The sequence below is a fragment of the Chenopodium quinoa genome, unplaced genomic scaffold, assembly GCF_001683475.1.
Source record: "Chenopodium quinoa cultivar QQ74 unplaced genomic scaffold, ASM168347v1, whole genome shotgun sequence".
NCBI classification, from domain to species: domain Eukaryota; kingdom Viridiplantae; phylum Streptophyta; class Magnoliopsida; order Caryophyllales; family Amaranthaceae; genus Chenopodium; species Chenopodium quinoa.
In genome coordinates, this window is record NW_018742914.1 from 5,340,454 (window position 1) to 5,359,735 (window position 19,282).

General features: G+C 33.5%; 1 protein-coding gene across 3 annotated transcripts; it reads right to left on the reverse strand.

Annotated features, from left to right (window-relative positions):
- Positions 1-208: 208 nt before the first annotated feature.
- LOC110727983 (phospholipid--sterol O-acyltransferase-like) lies at positions 209-11,762 on the reverse strand. Of its 3 annotated transcripts, none has more exons than XM_021907584.1 (16): positions 11,314-11,762; positions 10,258-10,393; positions 9,530-9,674; positions 8,200-8,369; positions 8,049-8,125; positions 7,120-7,333; positions 6,853-7,021; positions 6,279-6,378; positions 5,843-5,937; positions 4,282-4,333; positions 4,120-4,191; positions 3,245-3,413; positions 2,351-2,455; positions 2,183-2,267; positions 1,997-2,084; positions 209-595 (listed from the first exon to the last, which is right to left on the reverse strand). In XM_021907584.1, exons 1-15 carry the CDS (start codon positions 11,563-11,565, stop codon positions 2,003-2,005), a joined length of 1,923 nt encoding a protein of 640 aa, XP_021763276.1. In that variant the 5' UTR covers positions 11,566-11,762; the 3' UTR covers positions 209-595; positions 1,997-2,002. The 3 variants fall into 3 exon arrangements, 2 of the variants coding, with proteins under 2 accessions (XP_021763276.1, XP_021763275.1); XM_021907583.1 differs by having other exon boundaries at positions 8,016-8,125; XR_002512609.1 differs by lacking the exons at positions 209-595; positions 1,997-2,084 and having other exon boundaries at positions 2,351-2,445; positions 8,016-8,125.
- Positions 11,763-19,282: the final 7,520 nt, after the last annotated feature.

Here is a 19,282-nt window from a genome sequence, read left to right on the forward strand (position 1 = left end):
TTACAGCTCCAATTGTCTCCTCAATTGACTTCTAGTTCCCTCAAGATATGGCTTATTTAGAGTGTACAAAAATGATGATTTGGACTCTTTTGAACGACAATCAACTTTGTATGGCAATTCATATACGCCAAGTTTGTTGTTCAAAGCATTCATATGAGCTGAATACTGTTGGTTTTAATCGGAATTTGTTCAAAGCATTCAAAACATATAGTAGTTCTAATTGGAATTTTATTAGTTCTCCAAGTAATTGTACAGTTACGGAGACAATGGATATCAGATGTAATTACATGAATCCATTGAATAAAACTTCATCACAGCAAAATATTACAAAGATGAATTTATGTACAGCAGAAATGAATTATATGATTCTACTGACCTACATGTCTACTTCATTTCTATAACATTTGTGTTTTGCCTTCGTGGAAGATTTACGATGCACAGCAGTTGTCAAGAATCACTAAGCAATCTGAAGCTTAAGCAAAAATACAACAGAGAATGAGATGGGTGCAACTCCCAACAGCTAATTTCTGGACTACACTGTCAATTTGTGTGGGAACAAACAAGCGCCTTCTTTATCAATTCTTGCATTGGTCAGCTGAAAATGAAAATCTGGGATTAGCACAGGGGAAAATATAACCTATAAGCAGACATCAAACACTTAATAACCCGAAATTATAATTTAAATTGACACTCACTAAGCTCAGAAGGGCCAAGGCTTATACGTAATTTGTCAACTGCTATATATGATTTGACAAGCAAGGCTATTGAAGGAGAATAAATTGAACTCAATCTACTATTAAGCAAACCGATTAGTAGATTGAAACTGGTCATAGGCATCCAATATACTCTTTTTGCCTCAACTTACTCTACCTGCAAACGTACAATTCTAGTTTCTAGATTGAATAGTCAAATCCTTGGGGTTAATTTGCCACAATCTACTCTATACTAAACACCCCCCATATGTTACTCGTAATAGAAGAGCACATTTAAGAGTAGATTTGCAATTAAGATTAAACAATAAAAAACCCTTGAATCTACCACAAGCCACTATACAGTATCACACATCCAAATTTAAAGTACCAATGTACCAAACACTCCTGATGATATAAAGTAAATCCTAATATTGCTATATACTTCATCTTCCTTGCTATATACTTAATCTTCCATTGCTATCCATTACTCCCTTAGTCCATAAATGTATGCTCCAAGTACGACTTGCATGGTTTCTCCAAGTACGATTAACAATAACAATAACAATAACAATAACAATAACAATAACAATAACAATAACAATAACAATAACAATAACAATAATAATAATAATAACAATATAATAACAATAACAATAATAAAAATAATAATAATAATAACAACAATCTTAAAACGAAGATTTTATGAATATTTTGATAATATTTGGTCATTCATTTATTCAAATAAGATGAAAAAAAATCAAAAAAACCAAAAATGAATATATTAAAAACAATAAAACTTGGTTCCTTTTTTTTTTTTTTTTTTTTTTTTCCTGAAAAAAGTACAAAATAATATCCAAGTACCCAATACCCAAAACTTGGTATGGGTATGATAATCAATTGAACTATCATAGTATATAGTAATCTTCTATATTGGTAGTACGAAAAGTAAAACTTAAGATCAAATCCTAAGTAATTAACCGAGGGACTATAAAGGTATGGGACTCTTGTGGAAGCATGAAAGATTCATGTACAATAGATGGTTCCTACAAGGTGCCTCAAGTCCCCAACTCCTAAATAGGTGCAGCGGTTTTTCTGAGTTTCATGTTTTTGCTCTATGGTCTCTTCTTTTGTTTCATGCCGTAAGCTCATACCCTAAGGTAATATCAAAATGAAACGCTTTTCTATACCCTAAGGTCCAAGCTCAAAGCTAGGTAGTTTTCTTTGAAACAGTAAAGGCATTACGTCTGCAATCATCCAAAAATGTGCAATCAAATCAAACACTAAATTAACTGCAAGTACTTTACCAGATATTATATATAATGTAGCAAAAGATCTGCTGAAGAATCCCTTAACCGACAGCTCTGTCCAAGATGAACATCACCGAATGCATACCTGCATCACAACGGAATAAATTCTTGAGATTGAAATAAAAAGGCATAGCTTCAGTGGCAATCAGAATAATAATTATGTACAAAAGGACAGGGAAATACCTATATTCACAATATTCAGGCCATGCGCAACGAGCTTTACCATAATCCCAATAACAGTCATCATTTCTTAAAGGTCCCCGCTTCGCTGTTGCAATTTGATACCATATTTTAGGAACACGTAACATATATCTAAGAAACCAACTTAATTAAAAAATAATAATAAATCACCTTTTGTGACAAACTTTGATTTTGCTGCAGGATTAATATCGTGCCACATCTCAAGCCACAACTCCCTCATTAATGCAGGGGATCTGACCATATTCCTGTGATTTACTACATGGAAAGAACAACATATTACATGAGAAAAGTTCACGTGGAAAAGACCTCTTTAAAAAATATGATGTCATGATCCACAGAAAGGAAAGGTGTCTGACATTCCAGCTCTGTTAGACACGAATTCATGTATTCCAGCATAACTAGAAAACTTATACTCCCTAATTGTTTAACTGACATTTCTGACACATTGGAACATACCCTATGTCATTGGGTATCTAACAAGAAATATCTACGCTGTCCTGCATGGATAACAGGAAAGGAGAGTTCTGATATCTGATGTAGTAATTATGCCTCAAGTTTACAAGCACTTAAATTAGTCCTTTTTCTGCATATAGATGATAAAGAGCTGAAAACTCAAAAGTATGAATGATAGGTGGGGGTTTTTAAACTTGAGACCTTACTCAGCTACTGTAACTGAAAATAAACTTTAACCATAGGTCTAAGGACTCATGCCTCCTGGGACAACAATCAAATCTCAATAGTCATTTTCGAGAAAAGAACTACTTTCAGCATACTAAGTTTCAACTCTTGTCACATCTACTTCTAGAATTAAGATTTTCATCACGAAAATCCAAGCATGATAAATACACATAATAATGTAACCGGAAAATGCAAGTAGTACCCTATTCCAAAGTCTGTTGTAATGGATTATCAGTTTCACTGATCATGAATATAGCAACCTACTCCCACAGAAATCAGGGAAGCTTAGAGTCAGTTGAAAGAGTAACTGGACAAAAGGCGTCTAGCTTCTCTGTCGCACTAAAGTCCAGTCCAGGGATTTTATACCTTTATCAAGCTCCCACACAGCTGTCCTCCTTCCAGGAATGCTCTCAGAATCTTCATAGTATGTTATGTATTTAACTCTAGGTGACCTTGTCATATTTGGAATTATGTCAGCTCCACGATCATGTGTTACATTGAGCTCTACCTGAACATCTGTTCCATCATGCTCTGTCTGCAAAAAAAACAACAAAGTAGACTTACAGCAAATATACCCCAAAATGATTTTTACTCGTCTAAGTGATACAGAAAGCATAGGCAACCAGGAGTGCTTCAAGCAGCAAATGGGACATAATTCTAAAATAAAAAGTGGTGAACAGGCCATAGGACCACATTTTTACAAATATGCAGTTAGAAAAGAACACTGCCAATATACAGTATTCAAGCATTTTCTTTTCAATCATTTGCTTTTCATACATGACCAATTCGGTTATTTGCCAATACTAATGTATATGGAAAATATGGTTGAGAAATAACACCTATCCTCCAGTCAAATTTCCTCGTTGGGGCATAATCTAATGTAATGTCAAAGACAACCGCAGAGTGGGTCAAAATATGACTAATTACCTCCTCTCTACTATTTTTTGGTCTCCCTCTTCCTTGCTGTGAACCACTATTCCCAAATCCGATGCACCTATCTACTTTGTGGTCTTATGTTTTTGTTCATAGTACACACCATCTCAGCCTAAGCATCTTACGGTCTTACCTCCAACAAATCCCAGCCTGACAAATTTCTTGCTTGGCTCCTAACCTGACTACAGTGCTGAATGCCTCCAAATTTCTCAAATATATTTCTGTAAAATAACAGGGATAGACTATGCTTGCTGAAAGGCTCTAGGAAGGCAATGACAGATTTAAATACCTCACAAGACTTGGCATACCTGAGGAGTCCTTGTTATGTTAACATTTGGTCCCAGCCAATTTTTGCACCAAGAAAGGGAATGATAAGCTACCTGATACAAGGTTGTAAACAAAAGAAGTAAGCAACCTAAAGTTAGCATGCTTTAACCAATAAATAGAAATCAAAGTTTTGTAAGGCTTACAGTCTCATCACCACTTGTAGCTCCTGGATTTCCTTCAACGAGATTTCCTGACCTAGAGGAAGATATAATTTGCCACATACAATTAAAACAGAGTCCATGCTTTGAGATGATAAAAGACAGAATTGTAGTTTAAAAGATATAACCAGTGGGATTTCAAATGAAACAGCTTATCAACTAAGACAGTAAATGAGATCATAGTGAAAGATATTAGATGTAAGAATATAGTTGATAATAAAAAAGATAGCCTCCAAACACATACATACACTACCAGAAAACTTAAATAATTAAATTTCATGAAATGCACGAAATGCAAATTCATTAATAAAAATGTGATTTTCACAAAGATGACTACCGAACGTACATGATATAACAATGGATAATTAGCAATCAATCCATCAATCATATGTATATACATACCTACAAACATAAATTTATAGAGTTACTTTTAAGAAGTTTGGGATCATGATACCTACAGGTAAAAAATTATACTTCCTTCGTTCTTTTATTATTGCAATACTTACCTTTTTAGGAAGTTTCACAAATACTGCACCATTTTCTCTTTAGGAAAAAAATTATTTGTGTTCACACTACAAATACCCAGCATACCCTTTCTTTTTCACACTTACTTTTTAGTTTATCAATATGTCACATGGGCAATTTTGTATTTTTACCTTTCTCTCTCTTACTTTTTTCCACTATCAAAATATTTGTACCCAACCCCTATGGTGCAATAATAAAAAACGGAGGAAGTATATATATATATATATATATATATATATATATATATATATATATATATATATATATATATATATATATATATATATATATATATATAGAATTGAGATCATGTGAGAACCAAGGTGAATAATAGAAACTAGAAACCAATCTCAGCCTTTAATCAAGCTACATCCGACGGCTCACATCTCACCCGCATTCATTAATGACATTTTCGTAATTTTGCATTTAAACTTTTTTCCAGTTTTTTAACTTTTAAGGCAATTTTATTTACTTTATGACTGATTTCATTTACTTTTACTAAAATTTCATTTATTTTTTAGAAATGAATCTGGAAATCATTTTGTAAAGTTGAAATATTACGAAAATGCCATTAATGATACGGGAAGCATGTTGATCGTCCGATTAACATGATCTAAGGGCCTAGATTAGTTCCTAGTTCTTATTATAGCCTTGGTTCTCATTATAACCTGGTCATATATATATATATATATATATATATATATATAGAACAAGTTCCAAGACTTCTAACATTATAAAAAAAAAAAGGAACACTTAAAGAGTAATCAGAGATGTATTCAGATAATTGGGATTTATTTCCCTTCACAAATTTAAAAATATAGAATATAGATGGCAATAGAAGCATTATCAAAAGCTTTCTAAGTAGTTTTCTTTCAGGTATACAATATAGTGCCAGCAATGAATGATTCATGTTGAAAGTGGATATATCACAAATCAGAGAGAGTTCCAGAAAAGAAATCTGCACCTACAATAGCTAAGCTGAATGTATAAAAGCATGGAATGTATGAAATGTATTGCTTACCTCGAATATAAAGATCCTTCTATCTCATAGATGATATCAGTTACGATCCAATTATCAGGATAAGGCTTTCCACTGGGGGCAAAGTAGTAACCAACCTGTTTTGCAATTGCCAAGATGCTAGAGCTGTCATTCAGCACCACATTTTATAAGCTAAATGTAGGATCATACTTAAAATTAGACAAACAAAAGGAAATATGGATGCGGAACCACACAAATGAGAAAAGAAATCAAGACCTTCCAACACATACATTCCATAGAAAATCAAATTTCTGGCACACGTGAGGGGATGAATTTTAATCAGAAAAAAAGCCTTCACAAAATTTTGACAGGAACATTATAAATAGGATGAGTGTGAAGACAGATTAACAAGCTTAACGGTAGAGGATATATTTACAAAAATAAACCAGCTCAAACTTTTCATGAAAGGATACAATACCTCTGTTTTTGAATCTACTCCATAGATGCAGAAAACATTTTTTAGTGGTGGCCTGTCCCAAGGAGTGAGTGGGTTTACAACAGGGTCTCCATGATATGACCTGGTAAAGAAATATATACACATTAAGTGAAACAAGCTTATTCTGACTTGCCATTAACACACAGAAACCAGACAACCTATTACCACATCATCTGGAAAGTGCAATCAGGAATGCCAATGTACTACAGTTACAAAAAAAACCTTCACAATTTCCCTAACCATGTTAATAGTGGTTGGTAATACCAAGATGACTCTAGCCAAAGCAGATCTAATAAGAGCTTCTTATCTTTCAACAACATTATGGCTCACATTATGTGAAGCTTCACAAAACCAAATAAAAAGCAAGATTTCAAGGAAACCTACTTCTAACAGAGCCTACATAGTTCACCTTAAGGCACATATTGTGCATTTGGAGAGCTTCAAAAGAGCAAGTTAATAACATTAGGTATACCTTGTAGATAATAAGTCATGGATCACATCTCTAACCATTTGAATATCAAAATTAAACAAAAATAGCTCACAACAGAAAGCTTACTTTTGCAACTGATGCAAAAGCCTTTTGCTATCTGGGTCATAGTCCTCAATTGCTTTAAAAAATGTTCCATCTGATACCTCTCGAGCAGTAAAGGACAACTGAGTTGGAAGATTACATTCCATGCTAGTATTCTCCATAACATCCAGAACAGATGGATGAGCATCAGAACCTGATTACACATTAAGAAAACAATAAAATGATTGCAAATGGTTCCATCTTTCATTTGTAGACTAATATGTATGACAGTATGAGTATTAAAAGTCTCACTGTGAAAGGAAGGAATTTCGATGTTGATCAGATTTGTGGGCCACCCTGAATAGTTACTCTTAAACTCCTCTTCTTCACAGTGATAGGCATGATGAACTTCCTTTCCCTTTTCAGTAAAGTGCCTCCAATATTTATCATCCGTTTTACAGTATTTTGAAAATGGCAACATCCAAGGCGAAGAACCAAAAGAATTGAACATTAAACGAGCAGTTCCCTACATGGAAGATAGTATTAGGTTAGTATCTTTGAACAATCAAGGAGTGTAGGGACAAATATACAAGAAAGATTTTAAACTTCAATGTCTAAGGCGAGCTCAGATTTCCTGAATATAATGACAAGTTGACATGCTATTCATCTTCCTTGCTTTCATCTGTGCTATTCCATGGGGAATTTTCTGGCAGTTACCATTGAATGATGTAAAGAGTGATTGGCCAATGATCTTATCATAAATAGTTTCAAGAGGAATCCTGGTCCTCTTATGATGTAATCTCCCATAGCATTTTAAAAAAGCTTCTCTTTGTATCTTTATTTATAGAAAATAAAAACCATAAGAAAAAACTTTTTTTGGAGTTTTAGAATGAAAAAGCACTTGACACTAAGATATAAACAGCCATTTGGTTCAGGGTCAGCTGGATACGGAAAGGTCAACTTCCTTTCTACATGTATGGCTGACTAATTTTCTTTTTCCCTCTAGGTGTTCTGGTAAATGGATAGACCCATTTCCCCTCTGAATTCTGTACCCCCCCCCCCCCCCCCCCCCCCCCCCCCCCCGCGGTCTAAAAAACAAAGAAAGGAGAGTTCCATTTCCAATTTTCCAACCAGTTAATGCTTAATGGGCAGTCTAATGGACATTGCAGGCAAAATCAGCACATGGTAAAATTATGCTCAATATATACCGTATGAGGCCAATACAAAAGGAAACGAAGAACCTCAGATATTGGAACACCAAAGGTGAATCCAGAAAGTGCAGCCTTGATAGTTTCAGTTGCACCGAGAAAAGGGGCTCCTGTAGAAAACAAAATCATTCACATATGTGCATGCAAAAAACTTCTTTCAAATAAATGGTTAAAGTAAGCATACCAACAGCAAAATAGGCATGGATGTGTTTATCAAGCCAATTCATATATTCTTTCGGAGCGACCTCAAGCTTTAACCACTCTAGAAAGTATCGAAAAACATTGTTTCCAAGTGAATGAGCAAATACTAATGAAGGGCCTCCACGAAGTTTATGAGCAGTTTCAAAAGTCAGCCTGCAGCATCAGTAGAAATTTAAAGATTAATAGACAATAGAGGTATGAGAGGTAAGATAACATATTCCGACTACCAAACAACAAAGGTTTTCAGAGAGATTAATAGAGAGAAGGATTTCATGACCATCATTACAGTAATTACTTCAAACTTTCTACGAAGAGAATCAACAATATCAAAAGACCCAATGCACCTTTTGATTCCTGAACATACTCCATATGAAAATGGGTGCATATATTGATGTATGTATAGGAAACCCATTTAGTAAAAATGATAGCTACTGGAGAGTTGGCAAGACAAGAGAAGCAACTGCCAGAAAAAGTTATCTAAAAAGTGAACAAATTCTATCTCAGTCAAATAGTCCATTAAAGCAACCTTCTCTTACAAATAAATGCATAGATAATTCATGGCTTCTCTATGGGAGCAGGAAAGATAGAAGAAAATTTACATTTTCACCATACCTTAGTCAGTCTTTTAGGGTTACTAACAAGTAAGACAGCATTAAAATCCCCCCCCCCAACAAAAAAAATAAATAAAAAAAAAAATAATATTGCGTAAAAGATAATAGGTGATTGTACAGTTGGTTAAGTAAACATAAAACAAGGATTTGAGGGTGTAGCAGTCAATGAACAATGATATGATACAAGATTCCAGAATATGCTCAAGAATGTGAAAATTCCCTATAATTAACCATGGATATTAAAGTAAGTAGTGTTCAACTTAACTTCTAAATTAAATACTGACCAAAAAGCAAAGTCAGGAGAGAAAAAGAAAAGTGAAGAGGATCCCGATCCAGAACTCTAAATTTATGTGTGCAGTACACCTATACACCCTTAATTTCATATATGCAGGTCAAATAACAAAATACTTCATAACAATTATGCTACAATAATTTTTTACAGATTGAACAGCAGCAACAGGAAAAGTACAATTAACAATGTACTTTTTTCTTAATGATCTGAGAGTAAACACATTAAGGATGGGATTTTTGCTTATTTCCCACTTGCTTTTCATTTTAGAGGCATATATAGCACAGAACGCATCCAGCAGTCATGAGAGCTCGAATGACAAAGTACACGAGCATGAATAATAAAAATTGGCCACCCAGATAAATCAAAAATAACAAATATTGTGTGCATGAAATTATAGGATATATACGAACTTGAGTTTGTGGAAATAGAGGTCTCGCTCCTCAAGTTTTGATGGTGATAATCTCCAATCGTAAGGAACAGCAATTATTGCATTGGCCTCTATCCCAAACTCAATACACCACTTGACCCATTCTTTCCACACAGAAGAGAGGGGACCTGACAATTAAGACCATGCGCTTGGTGAAAAATAATTTATTAAGATAAGAAATGTCTCAACATCACAATTTATGAAACAAAATGCAACTATACAAGGAACAAGCAGCTTATTTACAGCAATTGTCGTGTATATTTCAAATCATAGACTTGTACAAGTTTATGTTGAGCTTAAGAATGTTTCTGTATCAACTTAAACACAGGTCCAAGAGGTTGGTCAGGCAAGGTTAACAAGTTAGAACCCTGCAAATAAAAAATATTCAAAAAAAAAAAAGAAAGATGGGTTTTCTATATTTGCTCATACTTGGTCATTTTTCTTTCTTTGGATAGGGAAAACCACTTGGACTGTATGACCAGAAATCATCTCCAGTTATCCACGTATTTATGTTCCACAAAGTTTCTCCATCAGTAAGTTGCTTCGATAAAGGAATCAATTATTATACGTAGTACAAAACAAGCCCCATCGTCCTTTACACACAAGCTCTTCATCACACACACACACACACAAACACACATGGAGAGGAGGAAGAGTAAACTACATTTACAAATAAATACAAAGTATGTACAAAAAAAGTCGATTGTATACCTGTTATGTAACCTGGGTCTAGTTCTGTTATTGCAGATAGTCCACTATCTGGCCTTGACTTGCATTCAGGGTGATCTGTTTGATTGTAAGGCTCTAGCATGATACATTTGAGCCAGCAATTTACGGCAGAAAGCAGCTGCAATCAAATATGAAAGCTTTATGTCTGTTTTAGTCCATTTTTGTTAATGAAATCAAATAAACAAACCTGAGTGTTCTAAACTTAGAATTTACCAATAATAGGTACAATATCTGATCACTAAGACATAATAGGATATTTTACGCTAGGAAACTAGTAACTCAACATACATCTTGTTTGCAGAATTGACATAAGGACCATGGTGATCAAAGGTAAGATACAAATCCCTCCATCTAGAATCAATAACCACATAGTCCCAATTACCCACAGTTTGAGGTTTTACTATTGTTTCACTTAAAACCCTTATGTAATTTATAATACCTAGTTGTCTCCTTTCCAAACTATTTCTGTCAATTTTGTTAAAATGGAAGTATCTTAGGATATTCGACAATTTATAGACATTGAAAAATGATAGGTGTGACTATTTATGAAGTATAAGTTCACCACTAATTTGAAAATTGATCTAGCAAAGAAATGACTGCTAGGAATATTTCTTTACAGGATATCAATGACAAATGTCGAGTAGAGGAATAATTATTAGTTTGCAGAGCCCTTGCAATCGAATTCTCTTCAGTATAAGATAAAGAACCAAAACACATTTGAAATTCTATGATCCAGAATCATAACCCAATTAAAATCTCTTCAAGAACAGTATAAAAGCAATATTCAATATAGAGATGATACATGAAGTTAAATTAACAAACTATATCAAGAAAAACAGCACAACTTTAACACATTCAAAAATCAAATGAAGGATAATACACTAAAAGCAATACCCATTAATCCAAACCCATTGTTTGTAACAAAAATTATAACAAGAATTATAAAACCCCAGAAATTAGTTTCCAAAATCAAACCCAAAAACCAAATTAATTAATTAAAATAAGTGAATATACAAAAAGAGGAAAAGGGTAAATTACCTTGGTAGTATCAAGCCAAACTAAATCAAGAGGATTAAAATCAAGAGGAGAATAAGGGCAATCAAGAATAGACCAAGCTCTCAACTGGGTAGAAGCAAATCCAGGAATTATAATACCAGAAAGTTTTCTGTAATCTCCTTTGAACTCTTCTTCCCCATAAACTAATGTAGGACTTTTAAAGAAAGTTCCCAGAATTAGAAAGATTAGGATTAGACCTCGCATTTTCAGCTCCAAGAAATGCGGAGCTGCCATTGAAGAGGAGAGAGAAGATGATGGTGATAATGGAGTGTTTAAAAAGGGGTTAGTAGTTTGGAATGTTCTGCCATTGATGAAGCTTATATAATGTCGAAAATGGGAGAAAAGCTACGATTGTACGAATGGTGAAAAAGTCGCTTTTGCAGTCGTAATGGGAAATTTGTGAAAACTTTTTAGTAATTCCCTCCAGTACACTCTATTGGTGAAGAAAAGTGAGAACGTGTAGACCGTGCGCAATTTCTATGGTACTAGAAAGTAGGGGTGAGCAAAAATTCAGGGTACTCTTGAATCGGAACCTGTTTGGAATTGTAGGTTTCAAACCCAAAACCTCTAGGTCAGGTTCCGGATTTAGGTAATAAAATAGGAAATTTGTAGCAACAGGTTTTGGTTTTGGGTAATAAAATTTTGGACTCGAAATTTGTAGGGTACACAAAATCGAAACATATCATTTAAGCCAAAATATAAAGCCTTGTATCAAAATTGTATAAAAGTCATCACCTACCTCTCTTCCTCCTCTTATTCATTTTTCATCATACTCTAAAAACGATTAATTAATGGTATTAATACAAGTATTTATAATATTGTATCAAAAAATTCTACACAATCAGTGTTGGTTTGTTATATTTGTTGTACTATATTAAAGTTGTAAGCTTTTATTGTGAACATTCTTTTTTTTTATAATTTTCTTAAAATTTATCAAGTAATTATTAAACTTACTTTGAAAGTCAGGGTATCCGGTTAAGGAACCGGAACCTGCAAGTTCCAGTTTGGGAACCTGTTGAACAGGTTATGGCGCCGGGTCCTGAGATTTTCACAAGGCACCTTGCTACGCTCACCCCTACTAAAAACGATATATATGGAGTATTCCCTCAGTCTTATAAAATACTATCTCCGTAACTTTAGTTGACACGTTTTGACTTAAGCACTATTCACACACTCTTCTTTTATCGTGTTTTGTGCTTTATGTATAATGATAAATATAGTCATGTGGGATCTTGTTAGATTTCTCACGATATGTATTCTCAAAATATCAGCTTTTCATAATTTTTGTTTCTCGGTAATTGAAGATATTAATGGTTGAATTAGTGAATTGGCAAACATGACTAAAGAAACGTGTCAACTAAAAAGAAACGAAAAAAGTAGTTACTATAGTGTTTTTTCATGGTACTTAAGAGATGAGAGGAGAAGTAGAAAAAGTACATTAAAAGTGGAAAAAAGTCAAACAGAAGTTAGACAAATATACAAGGCAATTGAAATAAAAATACATTACAGGTGGATAATATATTAACTATTGTTTTAAAATATTTATGAATGATCATCTATTGGAATGCTAGTTTAGTTCTTACCTTGCAAGAGCATCCACAATGATTGCATAAAAGGACTTGTTTGCAATTAATAAATAATATAGGGCTACATAGCCTACAAGGTAACCATTGTGGAGCTACATACGTTGTAGGTAAGCCAAACTACATATTTCTATGTAGTGTTACTCCACCCCAATACACATATATTGATTTGCTTAATATTTTTTATGCATTTGTGTGTTTGTTATTTTATGTTTTTTATGGTTTATTTATTATAAAAGGATGCAGCTTACCATTATAAATGTTGTATCTTAAATCATGTAGCTTGAAGATTAATAATGTGGTATCCCAAAACTACATGTTCATGTAGTCAGCCATTGTGGATACTCTAATAACAATGTTTCTTTTCTATTTAAAATATTGACACGGAAATAAAGTCTTTGCTTGAGAAAGAGTTGCATACTGTCATAGTGTCATGTGATAACTTTATGACCTTAATACAGAGTACTCACTTTGCTTTTAATCTTTGTCCCATGGCTTGCTCCTTCCGTTACGAATTACTCGCAACAATTTCCATTTTTAGCTGTTACACATTACTTGCAACAATTTTTTTCCATTTTTAGGAAGGTTTTATGGGCAAAATGACAATTTTACCCTTACTTTTTTTTAAAAAAATCAGTTTAATTATTAACAAAGCACTATACTTAACTTCTAATAAAATTAACATAACATTAACCTAATCTAACCATTCCCACCAAAAACTTAACCCATTCCATCTAAATTCTGTTTGACTTTTTTATCATTCAATTGAATGTTTATCATCTCCTCAACTACCCAATTGAATGTTTATCATTCAATTCACCCGACTTACTTTTCCTAAAAAAAAAAAAAACAGCTTTGTCCCATTTGATTTTACACAGTTCAAATGTAATATTGTAAATATTAAAGTATCCCATGCTAGAATACAAAAAATCTAAAAAGATCATATTTTGAAACTAAACGTTAAAACCAATTTACACGATACCACACCCCTATATATATATATATATATATATATATATATATATATATATATACGGGGAGGTTCCGCTAAAAACAGGGCTTATGGTGAAAACTAAAAACAGAAAATCTCAACCATCCATTATTACTAACAAGATCTAACGGTTTAAAAAAAATAAAATAACATAGAGTCACTATATATAAAAATAACGTAACTATATACAAAAATAGGGTAACTATATCAATTTTTACAACATTTGTCACTATATACAAAAATTGGGTAACTATATCAATTTTGATCCTATTAATAGAAGTCACTATATACAAAAAAAGGGTAACTATATCAATTTTGACCATATTTACATAGAAGTCACTATATACAAAAATAGGGTAACTATAACAATTTTTACAACATTTACATTAAGGTCACTATATACAAAAATAAAGTAACTATATCTGAGTTTTTGACACCATTTACATAAAGGTCACTATATACAAAAATAAAGGTCACTATATATAAAAATAAGGTGATTGAACCAAAATTTACAACATTTCCATAAATCTAAGGTCATTATATCGAAAATAAGGTAACTATATATAAATTTCGGGTAATTATATATATCAATATGACACCATTTACCCAGAGGTCAATAAATATAAAAATAAGTATTAAAAAAGTCTATGTAGGATTCGAACCTACATCCCGTGATTACACGGTGCTCGACCAATTGAGCTAATAGGCTTTCAACATGCCAAAAACGTAGAGGCTTAAAACCAACACATATTTTAGATTCATAAACATATTCACTAAAGTCAAGTACCTTTACCAGAGTTTTCAAGCAGATCACATACCCTTCCAAAGTTGTGGGTCTAAAAGCAGACACTTCAGGATTCATACAGTCACTTTCAGGAAAAATCTTCGGAGCCTCATCCAACTTGTCATTACCACTAGTAACTTCTTTTTTTTGGTTGAAAGGAGGCCAAAGGTATGTTGATATCAAGTACAATCCAAACCATGCAAGCTTCAGCAATTAAGTGGCGCATATTCCCAGCTGCAAGTGAATGTAATAAACGAATCATCAGCAACAATTCAAACTCACATGTGGCATCAGCAAAGCATATGCAGTTTTTGTGATAATAGATCACTAGTAGATATTCTGTCTGTATTGTTGGACGTTTATATATATATATATATATATATATATATATATATATGCTTCTAAGCAATTTGATTTAATCCATTTTACAGTGGACAATCAATGTATACTGACACCCACACAATCAAGTTGAGCCAATCATGTAACAGCTCTAATTAGCTCTAAGAATTGTTTATTGATCAAGAATGTATCATACAAAGCCACATAATTTGTTTAAATGAATTACTTTACATATTTCTATTATAATAGAATTAGTCATTAATCAAAGTATCAATTCTCTTATTTCATTGGTAAAAGTATACCTTGGTAAAAGTTAGGCCAAGGTATTAAGCTATGTAAACCCATGAATAGCAGAATTGTACTGGTATGCTACACTTGAAATTCCTGACAATATAGTCGGGGAAAAAAAAAGGTAGCACTTTATTAGTTGCTAAACATGTGGTGGAACCTCAAAATGTAGTTCTTCATTCATCTATGACTCCAAAATTCAGATAGAAAACACATATTAGATTGAGCTCAGCTTGTATTCTCTTATAGTACAAGGCAATTGGAAACTGTCTAGATTTGATCTGTATATTATATTTGAATTCTGCTCATATTTAAGTAATACAATGTTCTATTTGAATTCTGCCCATAATTATTCATGATGTTGAGCTAAGGTATCCAAATCCTCGAATTCTGGCTACCTTGATTCAAGTTCAAAACAGGCCTAATTCAGAAATTTTGAAGCAAAATCCAGTACAGAGTCAAATTAACCATGCACATATGTCAGACTAGAAGTACACTTTTCAACAGTCAAGAAAGTCATGTAGATGTCGATTTAGCATGATCAGAAGCAATCTATCTAGCAGTTAGCTCCAAGTTTCAGAAAAAAGAAACAAATAGAAGAAAAAGAAACTCAGAACCAACCTCTATAGTGGGGGCAATAGCATTTGAGCCACTATTTCCTCCCTTCCCAACATCAAGATGAACTGAGATGTTAGCCAGTGACAAATCCACCTCAGATGTCTGTAGCTCCAGGGTTAGTCGCTTAAGCAGTCTGCTCAACACCAAAAGTCGGACATATAGAATCAAAGTCAGTATCTTAAACCAGGAAGCATTCTTCATACTTTATGTAAAATCAGCTAAAATCAAACACTAATTTGAACACTAAATCTCTGAAATTCGAAATTTAAAATCGAACTATAGATCCGAAAAAATAAGCAAAAATCGAAGCCTACATTTGCAAAAATGGAACTCAAAAAAATCAAACTCCGCAAAAATCAGCTAAAATCAAACACTAATTTGAACACTAAATCTCTGAAATTCGAAATCTAAAATAGAACTATAGATCCGCAAAAATAAGCCAAAATCGAAGCCTGTATTTGCAAAAATCGAACTACAAAAATAAATCAAACTCCATGCGAAACTCTTAAAATCAAATCAGAAAAAATCGAACTCATGCAAAATTCATGAAAATTGAACAGAAAGAACACAAATATCAAATCACAAAAATCGCTGAAAATTCGTGAAAAAACAAACAAATTGTCGAATATAATCATACCTGATTGTGAAATCTAGAGATTTTTCGCCATAATTTGATGCAACACAGTAGAGAGAGTAACGGAGAAGCTGGTTGAAGAGAGAGAAAGTACGAAAGAGGAGAGAATAGAAAGGAGAGAGAAAATAACGTGAAAATTAAGGAGAAGAGAGAAATTCATGTCTGAAAAGAGGAAAGAAATCTCAGCCATACAATTTGATGAACGGCTGAGATTAAAAGTTTTCAGTTTTTATTTTAACACTTGTTTTTACCTGATCCTATTCCTATATATATATATATATATATATATATATATATATATATATATATATATATATATATATATATATATATATATATATATAAACAACCCATTTTGTGTGCAATTGATCCATGTGACCGATTGTAAAATAAGAAGTAACCCCTGTAACATTGAGTCACTAACCGAGTAATTCCTATAATATCGATCGAGTAACCCTTATACCACTGACGACGAAGTAACCCCTGTATTAAAGATTAAATAACCCCTATAATACTAACAAAGTAACCTCATTATTGCTGGCCACAAGGTAAAGTTAATATTGAAATCAAATGGTAAAGTTATCCATTGAAATCTTGAGATATTCCAAACGAGACTAAAAAAAATGGGGAGAGCATGAGAAATTAACATTAATATTTGCCCATCATACAGTTCTTAAGACTATTTGAAATTAAAAGGAAAAAAACTAATACATACAGTTCTTAAAAAGTCCCACAAAATAAGGGATATGCCCCAGTTTATATTTTTGATAAACTTACCATGTTTATATAGTCCTCGTTGGCGTCTGACTCATCTGACATTCACGTCTGACTCACCTGTGACTCATCTGACATTCGAACCTGGTGGAGTTGTGTAGACACCTAAAAATGTCTCCCTAAAACCAAACCCGATGATGAACAACCTTTCACCGCCACTATTGGTCGAGTTCAGTATTTAATCCCGAGAGTGCTTAAAAAATCGTATTTGATTAAATTCGTATTTTTGAATAGTCCGTGGATTAATATTGATGTTTGGTAAAAGCATAGTTTTAATTTTAGCCCAAACCTTTTTTTATTTTATTGTTTTATTATTTATTTTTGGCCCAAACCTTTTATTTATTTTATTTACTTATTTTCTTATTTTAGCCCAAACAACAATAAATCAGAAAAAGGCCCGAAATTATCAATCGACACTTAAAATGTTGAACGAAACTAGGGTTAAAAATGAATTTAGACGGAAAAGCGGACTGAAAATTCCCGCGCCACGCCAGTTGTCCACCGTGTCACGGGAAAATTTCCCGTCTGACGGTGGGATTTCCCGTGACACGGGAAACCTGCTGTGACACGGGAATTTCCGTGTCCTTTCCGCGTAAACCCTTAACGCGTTTTCTTCCCCGTTTACTAAATATTTCCCGGGTCACACAAAATTTGCACCGTGTCACGAGAATGTTTCCTGTGTCACGGTGCACTTTGCCGTGTCGCGGGATACTTTTTTTAGGGGTTTTATCATTTTAGGGTTCCGTGTGTTCCATCAGCACATTTTCTCTATAAATACCCCCTCATTTATGATGTACGGGGCATCAATGAATTCTCTATTTTTCTCTCTTCTATGCTCTAGCCTAAACACTAGCCTACCCTTCTTCTTTCAAAATTCCTTCTTCAAGTACTCCAAGGAGTCCATACTTTACTCGTGGTTCTGTCCTTAAGCCAAGGCGTGAAAGGTAGAACTGTTTGAGGGTTTGACCCCAAATCAATTCTATTTAATTTAATTTAATTATTGTTTTATTATTATTTCCTTGATGTTACTAACTCGTTTATTATTTTGTAGTTGCAAACAAACAAAATCAAAGTAAGAATTATGTTCCTTCTATTTCTATTATTTTTCTAACGATTTTATATTGTTGGAATTATTGTTAAATTGCTTCCAATGTTAATGCTTATTTTTATGATCACCATATTGCATGTTAAAGGGAATATGTAATTGAAAACCACGACTAATAAGATAATTTGGACAACCGGTTTAGGATCCTTTTTAATCTTGTTATTAATTCAAGTGATCACTAATATTTTAGAATTATATGTTGCATTAATATTCAACCAATTTAGCCTAATAATAGTTTGGAGCGAATTGAATCTTTGTTTGCATGCCTTTGAGATCGCAGGAATCACTTTTCACTATAAGAATCGAGTAGAGGCCAATACGGGCGAATGTGACTCCATGACTCACTTCGTACCATCATCCCCGATCCTCCTTTCGTGGTTCCGAACCATATGGAGTTAGTAATCTCATGGATTATGAATGGGGTGTAACCTTCACGGGTCAATCGTTGTTGCCAATCGTTGTCCCTTAATCGTGGTTGTCTTTTATGATCCGTGAACGGTTTACAAGTTCCTTAAAAACTTGTTGGCGGCTCCCTACTTTCCTTGTCCCTAATCATATATGTCAATTCCCACTTCTTAAGAGTGCCAAGCATATTCACCACATGCTTTTAACGTAGGCGCACTTCAAACGACGCCTACAAGTTGGCTGTTGTGTGTACTTCCACGTAGGTTGAACTGGGACATTTCTCTGCCGTTAAATTAACGGCTACACTGACAACTATGACATTTAAACCTATTCGTTGGTGGTTGAAAAGTGTCGGCATTTTAAACCCATGAGGAATTTTCCTTGCTATGGAAGCTGAAAGAGTACCGGGTTGGGATTGCGGGAGCATTGT

Bases quoted from the DNA above. Each gene is read 5' to 3' on its own strand.
- LOC110727983 (XM_021907583.1), bottom strand. From the start codon at position 11,565: ATGGCAGCTCCGCATTTCTTGGAGCTGAAAATGCGAGGTCTAATCCTA. The intron at 10,394-11,313 runs GTAATTTACCCT...ATTTGATTGCAG, and splicing joins TTTGGCTTGATACTACCAAG to CTGCTTTCTGCCGTAAATTG. The intron at 9,675-10,257 runs GTATACAATCGA...CTTAATTGTCAG, and splicing joins AGACCCAGGTTACATAACAG to GTCCCCTCTCTTCTGTGTGG.